General features: G+C 45.4%; 1 protein-coding gene across 2 annotated transcripts in view; it reads right to left on the bottom strand.

Moving 5' to 3' along the window:
- Window positions 1-26,470, bottom strand: part of SATB2 (SATB homeobox 2) — a 136,697-nt gene that overhangs the window by 14,897 nt on the left and 95,330 nt on the right. For both annotated transcript variants that reach the window (XM_075710914.1, XM_075710913.1), the window contains exons 8-10: window positions 24,811-25,023; window positions 19,997-20,152; window positions 8,613-8,810 (exon numbers count right to left, since the gene is read on the bottom strand). In XM_075710914.1, coding sequence (XP_075567029.1) covers window positions 8,613-8,810; window positions 19,997-20,152; window positions 24,811-25,023 — 567 coding nt within the window. The remainder of the gene's footprint in view (window positions 1-8,612; window positions 8,811-19,996; window positions 20,153-24,810; window positions 25,024-26,470) is intronic.

The following is a 26,470-nucleotide window of genomic DNA, read 5'->3' as shown; positions in this document are numbered from 1 at the left end:
GACTGTGAGAAAAAATATGTGCTACTGTACTTCTGGATACTTGATGTGTGAGAATAGTGCATACACACAAAAACATTTCCCATTTCAATCTGCAATTCCTGTAGAAGTCCATACAAACATGGAACAACATACACCACATACTAACCCCGAAAAAACCATATCCCTGCACATAATAGTCTCTGGGTATTTCCAACCATTCAGGAAAAAAAAGGGGAAAAAAATAAAAAAAGTAAAAAGAAAAGTCCACACCAATGAATTTCAAAAAACACCGGCCCGGGGCAAGGAGATGGAGCATCTATGTCCTGCTCTGTCACAGCCTAACTCCCAGCACTGCCCAGAAGCTGCACAATTTCCTTGGGGGGTGCTGTGCAACAAGGGAGGAAGAGCATCTCGCTCACTCTCAGAGATCTCTGGGGGACAAGCAGTGCAATGTGCTCTGGTAGCACAATACAATCTTGTTTCCCTCCCCATGTAATTTCTACAATTGTCTATCTGCACAGAAAGGCCAGCTGCAATGATCCAGGGCTCTAACTTTATCCTAAGATTTCTGTAAGGAGCCCGAGAATAGAATGTTGCATACAGCCAGTAGCCTATAAACATTTACACATCTCTAAAGCCTGGTATTATCATTTATGTACAAGTGTGAGGGACAGGGAGTCTTTGGAGAGCATTAAAATGAAATTAAAAAGAGCAATATTTTTAACTGCAAAAATTTTCCAACCTAAGTGGAACAGAGGCTCATCTAGTGGCTTTTCAGCCTTCAAGATTTGCCTGCTGCCAGCCGGCAAGATTCAAAGGTTATGTGAATTTAAAGAGCTTTATTTAGTAATCTCACTCTAGATGTTTGCTCATCCTCAACCTACTATGACTCCTTACAATGCTGGCAGCTTAGCATTTACGAGATGGCCAGGACTGGAAGAAATGAGGGCTAAATCTGGTCAAATTGTGTGTGAAAGGCAAAAGAGTGAGACGACAGGGGCCAGAGCTGCAGTGATGTCATTTGCTAAAAAGATGACCTGTCAGAGCAACATCAACACAAGCCACCACCCTGCCGATTATTGCCAAGTCTCCGCAGTGCTAAATCTGCACATTCAGATTTTAAGCGGAGTTTCTGCCTGGAGCAACCCCCAGCAGGAGCTGGGCAGCCTGAGCAGAGCTGCTCTGGGGCAGCCTCGCACAAGCGGCTGTTTGGGCAGAACTGCCTCTGCCTCGAACGGGGCAGCACGTCCTGCACGATGGTGCACGTGTCCTCAGCCCCAGGGACAGCCTTTACCTCTGCCGCGGTGTCAGTACCCTCACAGTCATCTTCGTTGTAAGAAGCTGGTGAAGAAAAACACCAGCTGTGCTCTCAGGGCTCCCTCACTTCAGAGTGCCACCTCAGAAAAAAACCCCAACTATTCACTTTACTTGATCTCCCATTTCTAGGGTTAAATGGAATAGTACTAAACCTAAACTAATTTCAGAACAGAAGCAGTTTTGCTTTAATTGCAAGTACATTCCTCATTATAATTTCAAGGGGAATCACAAGCTTAAAGTTAATAAAAATCAGGAGCACTTTTCAGCCACATTAGATATCCACACTAGGAGCAGTAGGCAGGTTTCATAGAATCATAGAATCGTTTAGGTTGGAAAATACCTTTAAGATCATCCAGTCCAACCATTAACCTACACTACCAAGTCCACTCTAAACCAATCAAGGGTAGACTAGACTAAACCAAGTCCCCAAGTGCCACATCTACCTGTTTTTTGAACACTTCCAGGGATGGTGACTCCACCACCTCTCTGGGCAGCCTGTTCCAATGCTTGACCACCCCTTCCGTAAAGAAATTTCTCCTAATTTCCAACCTAAACCTCCCCTGGTGCAGCTTAAGCCCATTTCCTCTCGTCCTATTGTTAACTACTAGGGAGAAGAGCCCAACACCCACCTCACTACAACCTCCTTTCAGGTAGTTGTAGAGAGTGATAAGGTCTCCCCTCAGCCTCCTCTTCTCCAGGCTAAACAACCCCAGTTCCCTCAGCCGCCCCTCATAAGGCCTGTGCTCCAGACCCTTCACCAGCTTTGTTGCCCTCCTCTGAACATGCTTCAGCACCTCAATGTCTTTCTTGTAGTGAGGGGCCCAAAACTGGACACAGTATTCCAGGTGCTGCCTCACCAGCGCCGAGTACAGGGGAACAATCACCTCCCTGCTCCTGCTGGCCACACTATTCCTGATACAAGCCAGGATGCTGTTGGCCTTCTTGGCCACCTGGGCACACTGCTGGCTCATGTTTGGCTATAGCAGTCAAAACTCAACGGCTTTCCACTGCAATTGTGGTAACTATCAATCACAAGAAGCTCTATCGGACACCTCAGAGTCAAATGTAAGGGGTTCGTTGCCTGATAAGTGCTCCTGTTGCCTTTGTCAAATCCTGTGCAAGGCTCCTGAGGTACTGTGGCCTGTCAGGGAAATGGTGCGCAACAAAAAGATGAAAAACCAGAGCACACAGCCACAGCTTTTGTTCCAAAACGCAGCGTGTCTGGCTGCCTGGCACGGGTACTGGAGCAGTATGAGAAAGCAGTTCAGAGGTGGAAGCCCTCTGAGAGTTTTGCATGTACTGCTTTCTTCAGAGAAAGAGAGTCCCTTATCCCCACCCAAAAGCAGACACATACATGACAGAGATAAATGCAGAGTAAGTGGCATTTGCAATATATATTGCCTTCAGCTTTAAAACTGTGCAGAAGTAGAAGTTACCATAGCTTGATATTTTTTCCAGTGGTTTTTGAATGGTTTAGATTGAAAGAAGGTAGTGAAATTAACTGTTATCGTCTAATTTTGATAAGAGAGAGAGAATGGAACTCCAGATAATCTAACAACTGAGGAATACAGATATTCTCCACTCACAAAATTCACAGATCTCGTTCTGACATGCATTTCCCCCTGCAGTTCTAGACCAAAGACAAAATAAATACTCCAGCTGCAACCCACCCAAACCAAAGCTCTGAGCTTTCTGAGTGGAATGAATAAAACAAATATCTCTAAAAGTCCATCTGGGCTTGTTGAGTACAAGTTGTCTCACCAGTCTTGACCACCCCTGTCTGAGCAGACATCACATCCAGCCACAGAATAAGAAGCTGGGGGAATCAAAAAGCAGTGGGCAGCCATCTACGGTCTGTCTTTTGGGTGCAGAAGAAATGATCAAAAAGCAAAACTATCAGGGTGCAGCCATTAAGAATGAATCACAGGGCACACCATCCCCACAGAAAAATTTGTCTAGATAAAACAGTAAGCACCAAAGTCAGAGAGCTAGCGTGGTTTGGGAAAGTAGCTTTTGTCCAACTCTCCCAGACAACTCAGTCCTGATTTCCAGTATGCGAAATCCCCTGCTGCAACCCACACAAACACGGCAAAAACTCACTGTGCACATCATCCTATAGATCATTAAGCGCACCATGTTCGTCTATGGAATAGCACAGTTTTGCTTCACTCATCATCTATGATTGCCTAAGTATTATTAATTAATATTATTTTTTAAGAAAAGAAATTTTAAGTCTCACTGCTTTTTCCATCTGCATGCTATGCATTGTGTGACCCATGAACTCTAAGATGTTGTTTAGAATCAGATATTTCATTAGGAAGTACTACTGTGGTGTTCATTCCCCTCTTTATTACTTCTAGAAAGAGAATACAAAATTAGTTTCATTGGATTGCCATCGCCACTTGCCTTGACCCATTTTTACGAGGGCTCCATGTTCTGCTGTTTTGTATTTCATTGTCATTTCTAAAATATTTGTTCCCTTCCATCCCTCACAAAATTACAAAATTAGTATTTTATTTACTTCTGTGGTATGTTATTTTCCGCATATTTAAAGAGAGACCACTATGATTGCAGTGAACACACAATACAAAAGAGCTTTCCTACAGCTTTCTGCTATGCCTTCTTTTATTTACTAATGTTCCTCCATGATTTATGATCTGAACTATTATAAATTGCCAGATTTGTCTAAATCAATGCTTCTGAGAAAAAAAGGGCGGAGGGATGTCATTTTTAAAAAGTGACAAAAGTAACAGTGTATCAGAAAGCATGTGAAAACCATTCCTGTTTCTTTAAAGTCAACATCTGACTGCTCTTAAATCAATATGTACCTACCAGCTTCAGCAGATCTATCTGTCAGCTTATGTAGAAAATGAAAGGCGAGGTTTCCCTGCTCTCTGAATAGTAGGTACTTTGCTGCAGTGGTGGCTCATTACTCCAGAGAATCAGCTTATCCACCCCAACACTCCAGAGACAACAGCTTGATTCATCGTTTTTCCAACTGAGTCAGGTTTCTCTGCCCCAGCAATTAACAATGAATTAGCACTATATTAAAGTGCCAGGCAAGATGGTTATTCTCTGGAGTAGTCACCTTGGACACAGCAGACGAATAGTGGGAGAAGGGAGAGAAATTAGATTTACTGTGTCCCAGCATGTCTGTAACAAACACCGAATCCCTGGTTGGCAACGGGAAGCGGCTGTAGGCACTTCTCAGCATTAACACTCCAGAAAGGTCCAATGCCAGCGAACAGCCCTGGAATGGTGGGATTTAGCAAGGGATGGAAAGTAAGACAGGGTACCCTCACCTCTGCAGAGTAGGAGGCTAAACACGGAAGCGTGAGGACTGCTTGCTGCAAAGTGACTACTTTGCAGGCAGTCTGTCCAACAGTTCTACAGAAGAGCCAGGCCAGGCCAGATCAAAGGTCCAGCCAGGATCCTGCACGTGATGGTGGTAGAAGAGGATGAGAACAGGGCAAAAATCTAATAATGCTTTCCAGCATACCCTCCCATCCTCAGCAACCTGTGGCTCAGGCACTCTGTAAATCAGAGGTGATGTTCTTGTGGTATCCAGCTAGCAACAAACTCACAGGTCTTCTCCTTAGTCCCACAGCAGCACTTTGTGATTACACCACATTGCACGGAACAGGAGGGAGGAAGAGTCACTTAGTGCACACCTGAATTTCTTTAAAAACCAAGTGACTGGCTGTGGTGAGCTCAGCCTGCATGCACAGCAACATGTAGGTGTAGCGTGGATGCTCTGCAACCAGCATGTGAAAGAAAACCCATGCTCCGGCATGTCCATATGGTCACACCCGATGCTGCCAGAGAACACAGCCATGTCACAGAGCTCCACAGGGCTCACATTTTATGATTCCTCAGCACAATAACAAATAAATCAAGCGTGCAGGGAGGAATTTCTTGTGCACTGAGCTTCCACTGTAGACATTTTTTATTTCAGAAACAGGAAAATATTTGATTAAATGGATTAATATATGGCTGACAGGAAAAATCTAATGGAAGAGGGAAAAAAAGATAATGTTTCTTTTTAAACCCCTGAACAAAAAACTAAACAGTGAGGTACAGGCTAGTAATACCGAAAAGAGGGCAGGAACCTGCCACAAAAGAAACAGCAATCCTGTAAACATCAAGAGCTAAATTCTGTCCAGCTGATCTTCTACAGCACTGCAACAACTGCCCCACTGCACACACCCTGCCGTTAAGAGGACAGAAACCAAACCCAGCCTTGGGGTGATCCCCTCAATGAAGGTGTGCCCAACCCTGTAATCGGCAAGTGAACTACACAAAACCCATCACAATGAAATCTTTGCCATTTCCAAGAAGCCATACTGGGGAAAAGGCTGAATTTTATCTATCCATTATCTTTTGCCTGGTCGTGCCTCTTGCGATGATAGCCAGGAGTTTCTTCCAAGTCCTTCAGTCTGTCGGAGGGGCACCCCCAGCGCAGAGAAGGCTCGACCGTGGTGGCAGGGAGCCCTGGCAGCAGCATGGGGCAGCCTGTTTTCAGGCTCTCCCAGTCTCACAGCTGGAGAGGCAGAAGACTCAAGCATCAGACGCAAGTTACTGTACACATGCCAAATCCATCAGAGCAGAGAGAAAGATGGGGTGGTTGGAGAGAGAAAGCAGAACTAAGAGCCTCCTGCCTGCTTCGGTGTTACAGTACTGCACCTGCTGTTAGTCACAGCACTGCTACTTCTTCAAAGGACTGTCATCTTGACATCAAGGCTGCAGGTAAGGGCTCAACTTTTGGTGCATTTTTCACTAGCAAAGCCTGCAAAGCAAAGCAGGTTGGTGACCGCAGCTCTTGGATGTTTCCACCCCCTGCTAAAATGCAGCCAGGCACCATGGCAGACATTCTGCACCCGCCACCACTTTGAGAAGGAAATGAGAGTTGCTTTCCCATTTGACACTACAGAGGGAATTTCAGATAGGCAGAATGTAATTACTTGGCCTGGAGTTCAGCCAGGAGCGGGGCCCAAGACCCCTACCCTTATGTAAAGTGTCACAAAATCTCCAATGACTGCAAGTGTGAGGACCTCAGCTTTACGTCTCTGGCTGCTGTCATTGATTCTTCATGGCTCATTACCTAATAGTGACCCTTGCAGCAAAGCCAAAAAACAAACCTTGCTGCTTGAAACAATTCAAGTCCCAGAGACCAAAAACTACACAAAAATTGCTTGGTGCAGGGTATCTTTTGACAGTAGGGAGCAGGTGGACAGCAAGCCTCCTGTGTCTTGCACTGGTTGCATGCCTCTCGGAAACCTACTGGGGTTTTTGGATGGGCAAACATAGCTTTAAAATGCAGCACCCCCAAAACACAAGCCTACTGTATCAACTGTATACCAGGGTCTCCGGAGTTTTGCTGTATGTAGTTGCCAGCTGGTTCCATTTATTTTTCTTCATTTTTCATATTTTGACTGTAATAAATAATTAATCCATGGCTTTGTAACTTGCTGACAAATACAAATGCATCGCATTCCAACGCAGTGTAACGTGTCACTCACAAGAGCCAACCTGCATGACACACAGAAGTGATGTGCAGCAGGCTTTGGAAAGTAGGCTAACCATCAGGGTCACCCACAAGAGCTCAGGGAAACTTTTTCTTCAAACTGTCCCTTACAGGATATTCCTACTTGCTGTGGGCACCAGAACTGGGTTAGTATGTTCAAATCTACACAGGTCTAGGTGTCCTCCCACATGTTAGCTCAGCCCTTTACCCTTTTGTAGCTCCTTGCCTCCAAGATCCCACAAACTTTTGGGAACATGGAAGACAAAAGTTGCAACATTAATTACTTAGAGCACTTCCCCTACTTTATACCTCTGAGAATCCGAACCCCAGGAAATGCATTTTTTCTTCCGGGCAAAGACCGAATGGAAAGCAAGGAGGAAGTCGGTAGCAGAAGAGACAAAGGAGACTGAACTAGGCAATAATTAATCTGGGTGAGACCAACGTGTTTCAGAAGGGGCAGGACTACAAGACAGAAAAACCTCCTGCCTTTGGAAAAAGGTGACTAGACAGTTGGCAGCAGTGCTAGCAGCAGCAGCACAAGAGCAGCAACAAAGAATAGAGGCTGAATGCCAAGGTTCACAGAAAGAGTAGCCAAGCAGTGCAAGCCGCCATCAAACGACAATGGGTAGAGGAAAGGTGGGAGGAGGAACTGTGAGATTATCAGAGAGAAACGCAGGACAGACGACTCTGAGAGCGGTCACGCAATGGGATCAGGTGAATGGCACCAAGCGCCAGTGGCAATCCAAAAGGATGGTCTGCTGTGGAAGGTGTCACCTCAGCTTTGTTAGACTGAAAAAACATCTCCTGAGCCTCTCTTTATCATCAGCAGATGTTTGGGTTTGTGACATGCATCACTAGTTATTAGGAATACACATAAGGGTGATTTTCTCTTCTGACTGAAGCTGGAACTGCAAAGAAGAAAAATGTTGTAGTATTTTCACTTCATTTTCCCTACGCATATTTGCATCTATTTATTTCTCATTCTATTAAGACCTGAGACAAGGTTAGAACAACGGTGCACAAACCAAAAATTCATACTAGTCACAAAGGCTGTACAGAGGAGCAAAACAATCCTGAAGAGGCTGTGAAATGAAGGCCTGTTCTCTGCAAAATACTCACCATGGTCATTTCAGAAGTACTTTTTTCAGTGAATATATAAAAACCACTTCTCCATGTTACACTCTTCAAAACCCCTGTGTTACCCATGCATGGAGAAACTTCCTCTCCTACCCTCCTACTTTTCCTGAAGTGTTATCTGGCTCCTTCGAACAAAAGCACATGTATGGCTGCAGTTGTCCATTGGCCACCGTTTGAGACTAGGTATCAGGGTGCTCAGGTTCTGTGAGAAGAAGCGAGTGACCAAGTCCCCACTCCTGTTCTGCTCCCTAAATAACCGCACACTTCTTGCTATTGCTGAGGAACACATTCGTACTCCTCTAAATGTCGGCAGCTTTGGACAGCTAAATTGTGTTTCAGCCACAACACAACTACTGACACCAAGGGAGCTCCATGATATCACTGCTACTGACCTTGCTGTTATTGGTAGCGTGGATTGTCACATCCCCTCTCTTCAACCACCAATACAAACCTGCACACACTCACACACACGCTGCAACATACACATAGTGAACTCTGAACCTAAGAGCTGTGGCTTCCATGTGGCCCTACAGACAGATGAAAACTGGGTGTGTCAACCTGCAAAGCAGAAGGAACCTGGAACCCATTGCTTCTCTCTACCTCTGACAGCTGTTCCCCGCTGCAGACACCCTGAGAAGGAAGTTAGCGCTCTGACCTGCACGGGCTCAGGAGTGAGTTGGACAACATGCTGCATACGCTCGCTATGGTGATGTCTAGACTCTTCCTCGTAGATCACATCCCTCTCATGCTGTGGAAGGTTCAGGAAGCGGCGAATGGTGCAGAGGTTCTCCCAAAGGGTGCGGTTTTCCGGACTTGGGTTTTCTTTCCAGCGAAGCAGCTCACACAGCCAGCCCTGCAATGGTAGGGTCAGCACAGTTAATTCACTGAGCACCGAGGAACCAGATGTGAGTGGAAGGTCAGCTAGACTTAAAGCTCTGTGCTGCAAGCGTTGCCGGTCGCATCTCACACAGAACACCCCCTACCCTCAGCTGCCCTTTGGTCTCAACAAATCCTTGATATATTATATTTCCTGCAAGTTGGAGAAACAGACACAACCAGCAGTGCTTAACAGGAACCAGGAAGCACAGCATCTTGCCCCCGAGCATGTTTAAAATGCTCGGTCATAAATATTTTTCTTGAAAAAAACCAGAGTTGAAATAAAGGGGCATCTCTACTTCCGTTTCAGAGCCCATTTATCTCTTCATCCAAGCAAGAGAAAAGGAGACATAATCCCTGAGACTTGCTAACAGCCCTCATTCTAAGGGTTGCAGCTGCAGGACCAGAAATTCAACCACTATGAAAATGTTTAGAAGATACTATCAAGACCTCTGATCTGCTGTCTCTATGTTGCATCGGCTCCCCCAGCTCTGAACCCCACTAAAATTCATAGCTTCAAATAATCAAATGGCCACTTAGAAGATGCAATGTCACAGAAAGGGAATCCTCTAGTATTTAGCACGAAAGATGCAAACAGGGTCCTGCAGAAGCTACTAGAGAGATCAAGATACTAGGTGGAGGTAATTCTAAGCCCAACTACAGATCATAACAATAGTAGATTTTATTCCTGCTACATTGTTTTAAGGTTAGTTTGAAATGCCTTCGAAAAGTTACCGCTGTATGAAATCCTGTAGGACCTCTCCACAGGGGCTGAGAGCTCAGACCCCTGGAGGAAAGCACCAGCGCTCCAGGAAGAGGAAACCACTCCAAAACACAAAGCAGGGAGCACCAGGGAGCACAACGGCAACAGCTGTTATGGTGAGGACGGCCCCGTGTGCGTTGAGCACGTGTGGCAGTGGCCCGGCATCCCCTGCAGCTTAACCAGGGACGGTGGCTGCTGCTGCACCCCCCCGGGGGGCACGGCCAGCCCCGTCCTGCCTGACAGCCGTCGGCCCCGCTTGGGGCTGGGGACAGCGACTCCCCTCCCGTGCCTGCGCACAAGGAGACGCGATGCAAATGACAGCATACGAGAAGATAATGCTGAGGATGCTGTCAACGCGCCTTACTGACTCCTGTCAAAATATTTTACCTAGTAGCTTTATAACCCATCATTTTCGAGCTACAACTCAGCATTTTGACACCATTTTGACAGGCACCTTGCAATACCTAAAAGATAGCTTGATCAATGTTAAAAACGTTTGGTAGGAGAAGTAGCCAAAACTGTCTTTTTCCGAACAACGACTAGAGCAAGCTGAACAGCCAGGTTCATTACCAGCCCACGTGGGGTTTTTTTGGTATTGCTTTTTTGTGTAACAACTTGTAAGCCATTGACAACTTCTACCGTGCACTCTAAACCCCGTATACAATATCATAAGCCGTTGTTTGTCTTACTCTCCACTGTGTCTTCTGCCTTCACCCCCCCAAAAAAGGCAAGATTTGATTATCTCCGCTGCATCAGCCAAGACAGCAACACCAGCTGTTCTCATTGTGCAGCCTCTTCCTCACGGCCTACATGTTAATAACCTGATCATTCCATTTTCTCCTTCAACTGCCGGCTGCAGCACAGCGAAGAGACAAAAACCCAGGCCCATCTGCAGCAGCTGTAGGCACTGAACTGTGAAGCCACCAGGGATTTATAAACTAATCTGTAACACAACACTGCCTTGTTTTTACAAGTGAGAGGCCACATTTGTGCAGACCTGATCTTTTCTTGCAATAAACTAGGAGGGTTGGGGGGGGGGGGCAAGGATGAAAACAAGATACCTAATCATTTACTTAGGGGGGAAAAAAAAAATCTGTATTACATTTTCGAAGTATTTTGACTGGTATTTGGGTAATCTCTCAGCCAGGTGATGTCTGCATTTTAATGTGGTTTGGCCACATCCCTTGCCCTCAGTTCTCCTCTTTCCCTTTCCTCTGCTCAGAAATCCCCCAAAACTTTCTCTCTTTTAGAGAAAAGACAGGAAGAAAATCTCCCAGCTCCACAGTGTTTTCTCAGGGGTTCCTCCATACAAAGGAAATAATTTTTGAAACGAAAAATAAACCATCTGTGGAAAAAATAAGCTCCAATTTCTCCCTGTTTTCAGTGATCTGAATAAGTCTCCAACTGAACTCTTTCAAATGTTTCAAGCAGGTATGTTTAACAACTCCCGAGGGATGCTGCAGCACGAAGACCAATCATTTCACAGAAAATACACACAAAACCCTGCACCTGGTGGAGCCGGAGCCGGAGCCGGAGCGCCGCGCGGGGCAGGCCCGGGGTCGGACGGCTCCTGGGGCTCTCCCGAGGGCTGTGGGGTGCTGTGCGGTGCCCAGCTCTGGCAGAGCCCAGGGATGGCTCAGCAGGGCCACCTCCCCTTCCCAAAGTTGGACCCGCTAGCCCAATGGCGACTGCTGCGTTTTGATTTATCTGTCCCGTTATAATCAGCACTCATTACAATCACTTAGAGCAACACTACAGGCCTCATTATGGACTAGGCACTCACTGCCATTAGTCTTTAAGAAGGATAGCGCTCAATTTGCCTGGCAACATGCGAGGTCCTGACCTTGGAGCTATTAGGGAAAAGATTAGACTGCAGTGTGACCATGTGTGCAGACATGAGCAAACCAAATTAATTTCTGGCAAAGGGAGGCACCAGGCAAAGACCCCGCCATCCTGAGGACACCTGAGAACTTCTCCATTCCCCAAAGGAGATAAGCTAATGGCACGTTTAAAGGAGCCTGGTTCTGAAGGTGAAGCACATCCGTGGTATTTAGAGAGATATTAATCCAGTTTCCCCACAAAGTATTTGCTTGGCTGATCAGATTAAGGGATCTAGCCTTCAACAGCACACCCCCACCACAGCAGGCCCCAAGAAATCTGTGATACTTCACAGCCTCAGACATATTGCACCATGTGTACCCAGCTGCTACAATAATTAGCTTATGAATGTATCAGCTGGTTCTGTGATTTTTATAAATAATAACTAACCTACAGAGCAGAAAGATTTTCATGAGCCTAATATTAGCAAGAAATTGCAAGGTGCGCCTAACTCTGAATTGTCATTGTGCTAAATGCCCTGTCTTCTCTCACGTTGTGCGGGACTGGATCTCCCCCAACGCCATTTATAAATATTTATTTTTGCATCAGCAACGGCAATGTATTTGTGGCAGCTTTCTTCACAACAGCCATCATTTGCTCACCCCCACACATACACACGCGTACCCACTGTGTGCATGTGTACACTTATCTGCATCAAATCTGTCCTTCCATTGCTCTTTTCCTATCCTTCCCTTTATTTATTCAAGCATTCATTCTCTCACCCATCCATTCAAGACCCTATCTATCCATCTATGGGGCTGCTTATTAGGTGATAGCTTCGGCTAATACGTGAGAAAACACAGTGCTGCAGCTTACTCACACATTCTTTATGATTGCAAGTAACGGCCTTCCCCATGCACAGATGAAAAGTCTGCATCGGATTTTTTAAATTATTTATTTAAATAATCTTAGCACGCCATCCAAGAAAGTTTTGCAGTACCAGGCAAAAAAAAAAAAAAAAAAAAAAGTGTAAATGTCAAATAAAACAGTGACAGATGACAGTATTCTCTATTGAATAGCACCGTTTCTTCGTGCATGTTCAATGAGAACTCATGAATTATTAATACGCAAATCTCCCTTTTCTGTTAAAAATCTCAACTTGGGGCTTTTTGGTCGCAATTTTTTTATTTTCTTTTATTTATTTCTTTGGGTCTGTGTATGTTACACAGAGCTTTCCAGGAGAATTATTTCATTTAAGAAATGCTAACATACAGAAATTCTTGGAGCTACAGCCATTCACAGCGAATTTTCCTCTATAGCTACATTTATCGGCAGGAAGAAGGAAAAGTGAAGAAGGAGACACTATCTCACCACCTTTTCCCCCACTCATCCACAACATCTGAGTTCACTGCATTACAAGTAAATCCAACTTCTGTGAGCGTATTCTGAAAATCTAACAAATAACACATCCTTCCCCAGATCTGTGATACGCTGTGTTTCTGATCCTGCCTCCTCTGCCCATCGCAAGTCTCGCTCCACTGCACAAACAGCCCCCTTGACTGCCACAGAGTTACCAGGAGAGTTTGATACGCGCCAGTGTCAATATGGGTGGCAGAATCTGGCCCTTAATGTCAGCTTCTAAGGTTCTTAAATGGGGAATGTCTTCCATTAAAAATAAGAGGAGGAAAAAACAGCACAATTAAAGGATGCTTTTTGGCTCTACAGTCAGGCACACCCAGTGCTTGTGGTTACAAGGAATCCTGCTCAGAACTTCCTTCATTTCACCCCAAAACTTCTAGATGCATCGAGAATGCAGCCCAATTTAGCTCATTAAAGAGAGCTGCAGAGAAGTGCTGGCCTCTATTTTTGTTGTTCTCATGAGACAAGCTAAACATTTTCTAAGCATTTTATTTGATAAAACAAATAATATCATATTAATGTCCTATTTTTAACCTCTCTCTCTGTCTCCTAATCAAATACATTTCCACATAGCTAAGCAAACAACAACAAAAATCTGCAGGAAGCCAGCCATTCCCATTGTGCTTTTATGCTGTTAAAGAAACAGCATGCTTACTACACCAAAGTATTAGCCTTGGCGCACTCAAACCCCCTTGAGGGACAGTTAGTGGTGCAGCAATCGCGAGCCATATTCTCTGTCACTGATCCCTGAGCCCTGTTTAGCAGCTTGACCCTTTCACTTTTGCTAGACTTACCCTGGAGCAGGGGAGGCTGCTCCGGCAGCCAGAGGTACCAGGCTACAATGCGGTCAGGTTTTCCAGCGCTCAACGAAGGTATGCACGAATATCCTGACCCCCAAAACTGCTTCCTGCAGATCTGCTGACTTTGCAGTCAGCCAAGGACCAAATTTCTGATTAAAGGACAAGAAGGCATGTGGGAAGAGTTCAGGCTCAGTTATGCTGGGGCTACAGGCCAGTGCTTACGCTTCGAGCAGCATCTCTACTGAAAGCCATCGCAGGAGGTGGCAGTTGGGTGTCCACGGTGACTTAGTCACAGGCAGCCTGTCTGCTCGGGCTGCACCACAAGGCACTTCGAGCCTGGATAAAACTGCAACTAAACTGACCTTGTGCTTCCCTGCAGTTACATTGCAATTAATAATAATAATAATACAACTAGTTTTCTGTGCTGACATTTTCTAAGGTCTCCAGTGAAAGCATGAGTAGGCAAATGAAGAGTTTTTAGTAAGAGTGATTCAGGAATAAATCTCAAAAATAAATGTAAAAGGCCATTTCCTCACCCACATCATCAGTGCAGAAAATGTCAACATATGTGACAAAAGGAAAAAAAAAGCAGCAATGATCGACGCAAGTCTTGGAAGATTAGGAAAGAAATGCTGCGTTCCACAGAGAAAGCTCCCTTTCTACATGGGATCACAGGAGTCCTCTGGACAAACTTCCTTAGCCTCTCTTCCCTCCACTCAGTTTGGGACTCTCTGCAGTGCGAAATGAGCCAGATAATATTCAGCTCTTGTTCCTTAGTCGCCAAACTCTCTTTCCATGAATCCAATAAGTGTCTATTAAAATAAATAAACCCCCTAATGATTCAAGATAACCTAATCAAGAAAGCTGAAATGGATAAAAGACTAACTGTAATGGAGAGTTCTGTCATGGCTTCAATGAATTCTTGATGAGGGCCGGGGGAGGGGGACTGAACCTGAGAAGCTTTACTTGGAGCATTTTGATACAGTTCAAGGTTAATCACTCAATAGCCTGGATTTGCTGAAACGCTCAGTACTTTTCCTCCCCCCAAAATTTAAGGCAACATGCCAAGCACTTTCATGAGGGCCAGTTTCTCACTAGCCTTATAAAACACGAAACAATACCAAAAAACGAATGAGCTACATGAGCCCTGACGTATCTTAGATTCATGGGAACATCAAGTCTGCTTACAGCTCTTGGCCTCAGAGGGAAGGATGCCGTGCACTGAGGATATTTCCAGCGTGCCAAGTTCAAACTAGCTTCTCCCCACGCTGGAGAGGAAGTGTGGGCTTGTGGTTAGGGCAAGCAGCCTGCCATCAGCTCTCAGGTCTGCCAAGGACTTCCTGAGCAAAGCCCCAGCTCCACAATTGTCCCTGCTTCGCTCAGCTGCTGAGAGGCTAACACACTGCTGCACATGCTGTCTTGGATGGGGGTCACACTGTGACTGCATATAGAATTCTGTAAAAAAGAAGTTAATGTCCAAAGGTACTTCAAAGAAATTTTAAGTTCAGTCAAGGAGAGAAATGTGTTTCTGTATTTCCCCCATACGTAACACGAACATCAAAATACCAGCACAACAGCTCTACAAACAGCTCTACAGCCCCAGCTGTAGAGATTCACAACATCATAAAGGCACCAAGATGCTACAGCAGTAAGAAGTGCCCTATATGCTTACAGTATATACACTATGCATCTTCACCACCAGCTGTTTTTTCTAGCTGTTGTTCATCATCACTGGAAGCTAATTAGTTTAAGGGCACAGAAAACACCTATTATAACCTAAAAAGGGAGAGAGAAGGCATCCCATCGTATAAAATAAATACAGGGGAATATAAGTTGGGAAGGAAAGAGAGGGAAGGACAAAATAAGGGGTTTCTAGAGCTAACCCTGCCCCAGAGTGACACTGCTCATCCCTCTCGCAGTACCTCTATTTTGTTCTCAGAGCATGGGCAGGAGGTGAGGGCATGGGCAGGTGGCCACAGTGCTGAGACCCATCTAGCGTGGCCTCCTACTGTGGGGCTAACACCCGCCTTGGCCAGAGAACAGGCTCCCAGACAATCCTGGCAATGAGGCAGGGATCTCAACATGAAAAGAAAAAGTCAGAGGAAAGACAAGGAACTGTTGTAGTGATTTCTACCCATAACCCTGGCTTTCTCTTAACCTGAAGGGCCTCAACTGAAGGGCTTTTCTGCCCCTAGCCTCTACCCCCCGGTCAAGTTTATTTTTTGTTTGTTCATTTTTAAACAGGGCAAAGATACAAACCAGAGACTGAGCTTTGCCAGCTTAAAGTTTTTTCAAATGTTGCTCCATGGGGTCTCTCTTGCTTTACTGTGGTGCAACTGGAACAAATTCCAGTCCCTTGAGGAAGAATTTCAGTTTCAAGGGTTTACTTTTTGTTTTAACCGGACTGGTGAAGGTCAAACCCTTCCATTTGCCCTGCCCGGGGCAGATCCCCAGCAGCACGTGCCCTGCCTCCCCGTGCTGCCCCAGCCTGATTAAGGAGAGTCTCTTGCCTTTGGAGAAATGTGGGAAGTTTGGTCTCCATGTTCATACAAACTTTGCCCTACCTCAGACTGTCAACAAAGGCTCCAGCCAGCTAAGCCCACTATTATTTTGATAGTGACTGTTTATTATGAACAGAACTATATTCCTAAAGTCATTTCGCATGGACTAAGAAAAAACGGTCTGCTGAGCACAGCGCAGCCTCTGCTAGGACCCTCACTAGCAGACATCAGAGGCGTGATGCTGCTGCACAGTATTACAGAAGCGCTGGCACATGGTCACAGGGGAAATGGTTTTCCTGTAGTCACCCTGTAGAGCAGTTGCAGAACTGGATGTAGAAGCCAGTTTTCAAGACCAACAGTCCAAACCTGAAACAACCCAAGGTCAAAGTCTCTGCCTGTCCCACTGCCCAGCTCTGGAGACACACAGGCCACCCAAACATCTCCGAAATGGCGCACCAGAAACCCATCTCCTTGTGAATCAAATATAACCAGGGAAGCACAAAGCGCAGATTGGAAACCAAATCCTGGTGTTTCGGCCACATTCAGAAACACTCCCAATGTGATAATACAGGCCCCAGGCTTAGCCATTTAAAGGACAAAGGGCACTAGCAGGCGGCATCCACAGAGAAGCATGCTGTCCAGTGGGTACATCACTAACAGCTGGCAACTAAAATAGGATGACAGCTTTGGAGGCTGTGTTTGGAGGGCACTGAGCCCCTCAGCTCCTGCTGCCTTCAAAAATACAAAGGGACGCACAGCACTTCACAAACAAGACTACAAATGTCTAGATATAAGTTGCAAGGAATAAAATGCATACTAGGGTAAATAAGTGATGAATAAGTCAATGTCTAAAATTGGCTTGAGATCGTTATGATGGTGGATTCCCTTAAAGAAGTCTCACTGTACTACCTTGGTTCCTCTGTGAGGGCCTGTTCTTGCATTTCTGTTGACTTGTGAGTTCTGTGATTTGTAACCTTTGTTTCTAGCAGCTGCCCTTCCCTTTAGCTGCTGAACTGAGACTCTGCCATGACTTAAGAATAAAGATGGCTACTTGTTAAATTAGAGGTCAATTAACTCCACCAGTAGATGATGCCGCTTGCAATAACTGCTCTCAGTGGGTACCACTCTTCCTGTACGAAGACAGAAGACGAAATGAGGCCTCCATTGGCTCTGGATGTTCTCTCGGGTACATGACATACAGCCCTGTGTATAAAATGTCAAAACAGCCCTGTCGGAGATTCACTGGCTGCTAAAACTGTGAAGATCTCACAGCACCGTGGATTGCTGTTGACAGAACAGCAGTGCCCAACATAACACATGCCTTGTTAGCAAACTGGAAGCCTCTCAGTAGTCTGGGGTGAGGGAATAATAGAGGAAGCCAACGCAACGCAAGCCAGGCCTGTGGAGAACAGCAAGTGAACGAACCTTGGCGGAGAGTCCAAGCAAACCCTCAGACTAGCTCTTTTTTCCCCCTCTTTCAAACTCTCTCTTCCGCAAACATGGGCAGTTTTCAATGAGCGCTTCCCACCATGTAAACTCAGCTGCTGAAATCAGCAGCATCTTCACCAGAAATGCCCACGACTGGCACAACTGGCCTGCACAAAGCACTGGGAAAGCCCCAGCGCTAGTTTTTCAGGCAAGCTAGACCTAAGACAACACACCGACCATCCCACCATACCAGTGGCTCTCCCCTGCACAAGTAACTGTGTCCTTGCTTTCGGCATTCCTCCTGGCCACAGGGCACCCCAGCCAGCGGTGGGACACCGCAGGCACACCAGGCCAGGCCGGGGGGGGGCAGGCACGCAGGTGGGCTTTGGGGCAGGGGGAGGCCCCATACTGCTCTGGTTCTTGGCTACGGCTTCTCTGTCCCTGCCTTCCAGTGCCCCCATAAACCACTTTCATGCTCCAGCAGAGTGCTATGACATCTCAGCATGGCGAATGCTGGGTCATCCCAGGGAGCCAGTATTGCTTTGGCAGGGCTGTGAAACAAAAGAAACATCAGCCTCAGAAACACTTCTTTATTCACTGCTGCTGAAGAAACAAAACCTTTATGTGCAGTAACTCCGCTTTAAACAATAACATTTGTGGATCCTGTTCTTAACCTTTTGCATCTGGCTTTCAAAATGTGCCCTGTTCTTTTTCCACGTGAAAGACTACAGAGCTTATTTTTGTTTTGGTGCTGGTGTGCAATGCTGCCAGAGAAGCGCACTCAAGCTGGCACAGACCGAAGCTGGTGAGCCACCCAAATTATTGTTGGGTTGTTCAGTCCCTCTCTATTTCAAGAAGCCTCTGGGTATAATGACAGGAAGCTTGCAGGCAATTTTAAGCCAAACCTCAGAGAGGCTGGCATTCAGTCCGTGTTAAACACTCCTTATTAAAAGCTGTCCAGTCCGGATTCTGGGTGGAACTTTGATATCTGCATGGAGTAAAGAATAAGGGGCACGTTTGCAAAATCAATTGTGCAGTTTTTATATTTACTGCACGTTTACCACATATGTCATTTATTACACAGTGGAAAACCGTTAAATGCACAGTAGTTGTGCCAAGTGGCATTATGCTTTTAACAGCTTTATTCGTTTAACAGCTCCAGTTCTCATTATATTTTGCCATGTGGTACATAAGATTTTTATGCATTTAACAGTTTAAGAGGGTTCCATGGTATTTTCCTTTTATGTATTTCATACTGTGCCTGGGATTTTGTTGGGGGGTAGAGGGGTTGTGGACTGTAACCCCTGTACCCTGACAAGAGAAAGCAAAAGGCAAAGAAAATTAATGATTAAATGAGGAAGGAAAAATGAATCAGACCTCCATGTGTCAGGGCGCAAATATCTGTAACAAGGACAAGGCTCTCCCATGTGCTTTGATAGCCTTTGATGCTTGGTTTATACGCCTTTCAACCTTTTATTTTACATCTACTTTAATGACTACAATGTTGTTTCCCTGCACAGAGGAAAGGAAAGTATGTATTTTGCTGAGTGCATGCATTTAGATACTTCTATCCTCCTCTCTCATTGTCACAGACACATTTGTGCATTTTTGTGTGCATATTGATGCCCTCTCCTAGCACAACTGAGTAATTTCATCCAGGATCAGAAGCAGCCCTTTTCACTGAGTAAACGATTCCTTCCAGCAGTCTCCAATCCATGTGCTGCCCTTCCTACCAAAAATTCTGTCTGTCCTCCTTTCCACAAAATCCCTTCTGGTGCATTATATTTTTTTAAAGAGTTGGATGAAATTTTTAAATGAATGGATTCTCTTCAAGAATTTCACCCCGACCTAGGTTTGCCCGCATGCATTTTTTACACCCAAGGTCGAAATTAATCCAGGAGAACTCACTGCAGTGCCCTCTCATGCCTTTTTGTAAAAATGATTCGATCTGATGTGAATTATTCACATAGCAATATGGTATGCATCACATGCAACATGCAAAAGAAAGGAAACACCTGCCTAATATGCGGTTTCCCATTGCCTTCCTTCAGTTAATCACTTAAGAAAACAATTTCTTTACCTGCCAAATGAGAAGGATACCATCATTTTGAAAGGTCCTTGTCCCACTAGCAGAGGTGTAAGTTATATACCACAAGTGGGAAAAGACATGCGTGTTTGTACAAAAGGGGAGAAAAAGCTTGGCTGTGAGCTGATCCTTTCCTCAGCCTATTTTAAAAGGGAAAAGGAAACCACTTAAGCAGGCAAAAGCCAAAAACACGACAGGTTCCCCAGAGATGAAGGTTATTATTATTGTAGGAGCAGATGTATTTTTATTGGTGGGAGAAGGAGATGGGTCCAGTTCCAAGCCCAGAGTTTGCTTTAAAAACAAAACCCCAAGAAGCCCCGCAACAATGAAATCCCCTCTACCACTCACCTGACTTTTATTGGCAGCCACTTTGGCAAACAGAGCTTGAGATACCTTGGCCCTTTTCATCTCCTGTTGGATCTCGTCATAAATGGCAGCTGTGATGTTGACGTTGGCGCCGTCCGCCTTAATGGGGAGGTCTGTTGTTGGTGTCGAGGTTTTGGCCTACCAAGAGACCATGAAAATAATAATTAAAAAAGTGCTGCTTTCAGCCCAGCCATCTGTGCAGAAATTATCAAAGGATTTCAGTCAGCTGATGCCAAACTGCATTAGCTACAGAGGGACACTTCCTGTCCATTATTCTAATCAGGTTAATTGTGATTGGAAATAATTGCAGTGCATTCCTATAGGACATGCAAGGCCCCGTCAAATCTCCCCCTCTCCCTCTCCCAGCATGTTTATTGAGCAGCTCAACAACAGGATAGGTAGCCGGGGCACTCGGCTGCAGGCAGGCGCTGAAGTTGGTTTTGCCAGCTAGCTACTGCGGCAGAGGCACCAGCCTCTGCCTTCTCCCCCCTCTCTAAAAGTGGCCTACACCTTGGAGGAAGAGCCAATTCTCCCAGAAAAAATGAGTAAATGGGTAGAGGTCTCTAAATAATAAATTATTACTCAATTTAATGCACTCCCTCAAGTCTCCCTCATCCTTTATTAAAACTATACGTATGTCATTTGAGTATGTATGGCTTCCCAGCCTTATCATCATTATGCTAGCCAGACAGTCACCTAATTTCACCTAGGAAATCAGTGGAAATGAAAAAAAAAAAATCATTTCATAAAGCTGGGCTTTGGCATGCCTTTGATGTGCTGCCCTCATTCTCCTAAACTCATATTGAGATTTTGTGTATTCCGCTGCACTCCTTTTAATTGAATGATTTCCCATCAGCTTCTGTGACAAATGAAGGACAATAACGGATGCTGCCAGTACTTTCCCCGGGCTGGACTACCCCTACAAGGCTTCTATCAATACAGTTCAGCAGGCTGCTACAAGATTTTTATTTTAAAGCCCCTTGGCCGTGGCGGTCTCTAGAAAGCACTGGCAGGAGAAGGAGCAAGGGTGGTGCAATGCTTGCTGAGCGCTCCTGGCACCAGCAGCCCCTTGGAGAGACAGATCTTATTTGCTTTTCTGAGCTTAAAGAGGAGAGATACCAGGGCTGATCACTGTACCCCTTACACCTTTAAAGGGAAATATGTAGGATACCGATATAAAATCTCTGTTTTCTCTTGAGATATAAAGGTCTTAGGAAACGAAACAACCTAGGTGGCAAAGCTCACACTTCCCAATAGATCCAAACCTTCCATAAACCCTGGTGACATTCAGATATTTGGCCCGATTATAAACCTTTTCAGCTGGCTCCTGTTTTTATGCCAGAGTTGAAGCCTGCTAGAGTACATCTAATGTTAATTTTTAACTAGGCAGACATGCCCAAATGCCTATTTGTTAATGGGAAGGTTAACTAGGCAAAACCAAACCTTCTGAACTTCTCCTTCTGTTTTGCTGTCCTCCAAATCTTCCCCTCCCTAACGTCTTTTTTGTACCAAAGGCCACACTAATAACGGAGCCAAAATCTAATCAAGGCAACAATCTAGACTAATCACTCTTCCTACTGCTTCCAGATAAAGCTTTAACCAACCTGTATCTTCTCCCTTTCCTACCCCCCAAGCTCAGCAGGCGCTCCTCTGGGCTTGTTCCCTGACTGTCGTAGGCAGGACCCGTGTAGAAAGGGGCTAAGATTTTCCTGCTCCTGCTAAGGCTAGCCCCCCACGTTCAGGCAGGGGCAGCTGGACGGCAGCTGGGGCAGACCGCAGCCGCCCGCGCCCCGGGAGGCCAGCGCTAAACCCACCGCCATCCACAGGCCATGAACACATGGAGGGTACAGCCCAATGGATGGACCGACAGGGATACCACGCTCTGAAATTCAATGTTCGCAGATAGATGAGCGTTAGGGCAATTGTGGGAAACGTAAGAAAACAACAAAGAGATCACGCGAAGGAAGAGGACTCATTTAATGGAGCTTAATTTTACCAAAGGCCCTGCAGTGCTTTGATGGGTACAAAAAAAGCCTTCCCAGTCGCTGGAGCCTTCAGCTAGCGCAGCAGCTGAGGTCACCACAGCCTCAAAGGCCGTTATGGAGGCCTGAGATCTTGAGAAGAACAAAATTAGCATGTAAAAGAAAGATTTAAAATACAGCTCCATCCTGCATGGGTCTCCTACATTGCTAGCTCCACAGCCACACGTCAGAAAAAAGCCTGCCCTACACACCCTGAAAGCTGGGCCACTTTTTATTTAATCACCAAAATAGGTAGGGCAAGTACCAAACCAAAATATCACAGTCAATAAAATACAGTATTTTATGTTAGAAGCCTAGATTCAAAACTGGTCTTGATATTAAGTTTGCCATTATTGAAATGTCTCATTGCAAACAGTGGGGAAAAAAGAGAAAGAAGTGTTTGCAACCTCAGTGCCAGAGCACTGAAACCCAGCCATTACTGCCGGTCCTCCACATGCACGCAATAACCCCTAACAGCTCAGAGCCTCCGCCCCATAGCACTCGCACCCCTTAGCCGGATCAATCTGCCGTTCTCATTTTGGGGCAGGTCCTGAGCAGGGGACACCCCACGAGGGGGGCTGGGAGCTGGCTCAGAGTTAGGGAGAGCCGAGCCGGGCTACTCTGCGTGCCCTTACACCTGCCCACGCAACTGCCCCAGCACCAGCACTTCCACAGGTATCTGCCAGTGCTCTCCTCCTACCCAGCGCACTCAAGCATCATTCCCGGAAGCACTGCTGCAGGAGATCGGTATCTATGGAAACCACATTTCCAAATGCCATTCCATCAACTTCTCTGGCACCCTAACACAATTCCCGAAAGGACGGTACAGCTCCTACCGCTGCTGCCCCAAATAGGTAACATACCTGCCTGGGGAGGCGATGCTGCCGGGAATCGCTGCGCTGCACGCGAGGATGGCATTTGTCTAGTCAGAACTAATACCGGGCATATGGGGAAGCGCAGTAGCCGTGCTGCCTGCCCGGGAGCTGGGAAGCAGCCTCATTTGCAGAGGTGTCCAAGTTGTCAAAACAGCACCTGTGCTGACTGGTGCTGGCCCTCTGAGGGCTGGGGAAATGTTATCCAGTGGGCACAAGGTGAGCACTGGGTACACAAACCTTTGCGTGTTGCTTGCTGATTAAAAACCTCACAATATTCCACTGCATTCTCCAAGCCGAAATAAGGCAAGGATGCTTATACTTCTAGAGTACAGTTTTCTAGCAATGCTTAGCTCTTAAAAAGGCAGGCAAAATTTCCATTACTTTAAATAATGGGAAAAACGTCGTATTTTGACAGAGGAATGAGATGGGGCAACAGATACAATTTTTATTCTCACTGGATTACATCTAACCTCTCCATTTCCTTCTGTTACTTGATTTTAGTTGTGAGATCTATCGCAATAAATATCAGTACGAATAAGCTAATTCTTTCATGAATAAATATAAATGCAGAACGTGGATACACTAGTTAAACATTAAAATAGTTCCCTTTATAATTTTGTTTTCACTGAAAGGTAACTAAAAAAGGTAACAGTTACACAATGAGTTTCCCATGTAATAAAAATTCAGCATCAAATTTGGGTTGGCAGGCTACGCTTGCTTCCAGTGAAAACAGTTCTTTACGTCATGTATTGCGATGAAGTACACCCAAACGCCAGGGTTAAACTGAACAAGCTCGACAGTTTCTACAAAATCAACGCACCTTCCTTAAGGATGATCAGTTTGCATGTAACCCCCCCCGCCCCCAATGCTTACTTATTTTTAGCAGTTGGGGTCACAGAATTCAATATGAGAAGTGCTCAGTAATACTATTATAAGCACAGCTAACACAGCCCGAGACCTTGCAGACTACATGACTGTGAAAGCACCGAAGCAGGAGGGTTACACAGGCCCATTTACTAAAGAACAGGAGAAGTCCTAGAACTGACCCGTCACGTCTGCACAATTAGAAATTTCGCACTCGAGTTAGGCAAATGTCATGACAGGAGTCAATCATCACCTCTGTGCAAGCACCCTCACTTTTGCGGAGTATACGTCCGGGACTTCAAGTAGTCTGGTGAAAGGAGGGATGACTATTACAGTGTAGTATGTGGATGTTCCTTCTTAGTGCAAAGGAACAACCTATACCAGGGGAAGTGGGCGGCAACAGCACATTAATAAACACGTGCAGTTAAGTCAATGAGATGACAGCTGGTTTGGAGCTGTAAAGCATCATCTTCTTTCCCAGCACCCTGCCCATCTCTACTTTCTGTACTTCAAATAATTAATTGCGTAAACCTCTAACTCAAGGACTGTGATTTCCTATGCAGAATACGGAGCGCACTGATTTCTAGCAATGTCTATCTAATTCACTGTAGACTTCTGTTCACTACACGCTTTTTATTCCAACATATATGAACCTCTCCACAAACCCAGAAATTTCCTCTGTGTTCTGCAGAATGTAATGGACACAGATAAAAAGTGCACTGTCTTTCTACAGTATATTCTATAATAGCCATTTAGTGGACATATATCAACAGCCTGTATGTAATGCCCACATGCACTTTCAGGCACTAATGTTACATACTGTTTTGCATTTATGGCATTCATTAAAGCTAGAAGCATCATCACAATGTCTTCCTGAAATCCACTAAAGGTCTCTTAACAGCCACTCCAAAACCTTACAAAAGGATTTCCACAACTCATCTGGGCAAGGGGAGCAACAGATAGGGGAAGGGCGGAGAGGAACTCCTTCCCTGGACTAATCCACACAACGAACAGGTAACAAGGGATCGTAACTTACCTGGGGGGTTCTGGAGGAGCTTGGGCTGCTGGCAGCTGAAGACACCATGCTCACGTTGGGGTTCATACTTCTCTCTCTCTCGTCCTGATAGATACGATCCCGCTCTGAGTCAGGCAAGTTGAGGAAATTCTGCATTGCCCTTAAGTTTACCAGGAGGGACTGGGAAGCTGTCCTAGGGTCTTCTTCTTTACGCAGGATCTCTGACAACAAACCCTGGTTCAAAAAATTTAAAAAAAAAAAAAAAAAAAAGCCCAGTCATGTGTTGGGGTTTTTTTTTTTTTAAATTTGTTTAGTGTAACCAGCTGGGTTGCAATACTGAGAACCTACAGCAGAATCTCATGGGCTCTCCCAGAGGGGATATTTTGTAGGAAAGTGTTTGTCTTCTGGGGGCTGGGGTTTATTTTGGGACTGTCCTATTCTGGTGCTGTAATAAGCTTCTGAGTATGGAGATGCTGGATAGGAAGGTAGGTGCATTGGGTAGAAGAAATTGCAGTTACCACCAGGTGCTTGCTGCAAATATTTTAGGAGCTGTTAGATCTCTCTTTCTCTCTCTCTCTCTTTTTACTTGAAGCTGGGAACACTTGGCAATCGTGTTCATCTTTGACAAATCTGCCAAGGTTGGTAAATTTAGTTTCGACATTTAAACAGTGCAGGAGGTTTATAAAGAAAAACGTTTGGCTGGTTTTTGATTTTACAGTCCGTTCATTTTGGTTTGGACAGTCATTTCTGAGAGGAGAAAAATGGAGCAATAATAAAGCCTTAGAATCTAGCTTTCAGGATTTAACCCGTTGTTTCATGCCTCATTTTAAAATACCACAGGCTTCACATTGCAACCATAAATGAACACCATATTCACCTAATTTTTACAAAAGCCATTATTCCAGGAGGTAACCAGCATAGCACTTCCAAAAAAAAAAGGGGGGGGGAAACCCAAGGCTTGGAGAGATGAAAATGTCATTAAAAGAGGCTTAAATCTAATGATGGGATTAAATTGATGCATAACTGTACGCACTCAACAGTTCCACAGATTATCTAGAAGTTAAAGGCACAACACACAAGCCTGGATCAGGGCCTAGAGAAACTACCGGGACACATCACGTGCCACCAGCTTGCCCCAGGCACCCCCTCGCATCCGACATGTCACAAATGGGTATTTCACTCCAAAAAGTAGTAACAGCAATTTCCTGAATGAGAGATGTTTAAATGTACTGGTGTGCAAAGAAGCAGAGAGGGGTCATTTCTGCCCATCGAGACTACTCATAAGAAATGGTCGTCGTCGGCTTATTATTTTAGAAGGCTATTCTGCCAGTGCTTCCCTGGGCAGTCCCTACCACGACCCAGAGGCTCTCTGCACTGCTGCTCCCAGGAACACCGGCCACAGAAGCCGTGTGAAATCCCAGCCGGAGCTCAGAGGGCTCACCTCGACCTACTGCTGAGAGAGGAGCAACCCTCAGCAACCGCGTGCAAAGGGACACTGCGGTGCCCCAGACATGATTTAGCTGTCGCTGTTGACATGAGCATTTTGCAGTTACTTTACAGCCATGACCGAGGCAAGCTGCCTCACGAGTATAGTCAAGGCTTACTCCTTTCTTTTAAGAAAAATGTTACTAGAAAACAACCACGTAGTCAAAACCCTGTAATATTTAGTCTTAGTTTATTT

Source organism: Pelecanus crispus, chromosome 5 (genome assembly GCF_030463565.1).
Source record: "Pelecanus crispus isolate bPelCri1 chromosome 5, bPelCri1.pri, whole genome shotgun sequence".
Lineage (NCBI taxonomy): Eukaryota > Metazoa > Chordata > Aves > Pelecaniformes > Pelecanidae > Pelecanus > Pelecanus crispus.
The sequence above is the reverse complement of the archived record's forward strand: the minus strand, read 5'-3'. Positions and strand labels throughout refer to the sequence as shown.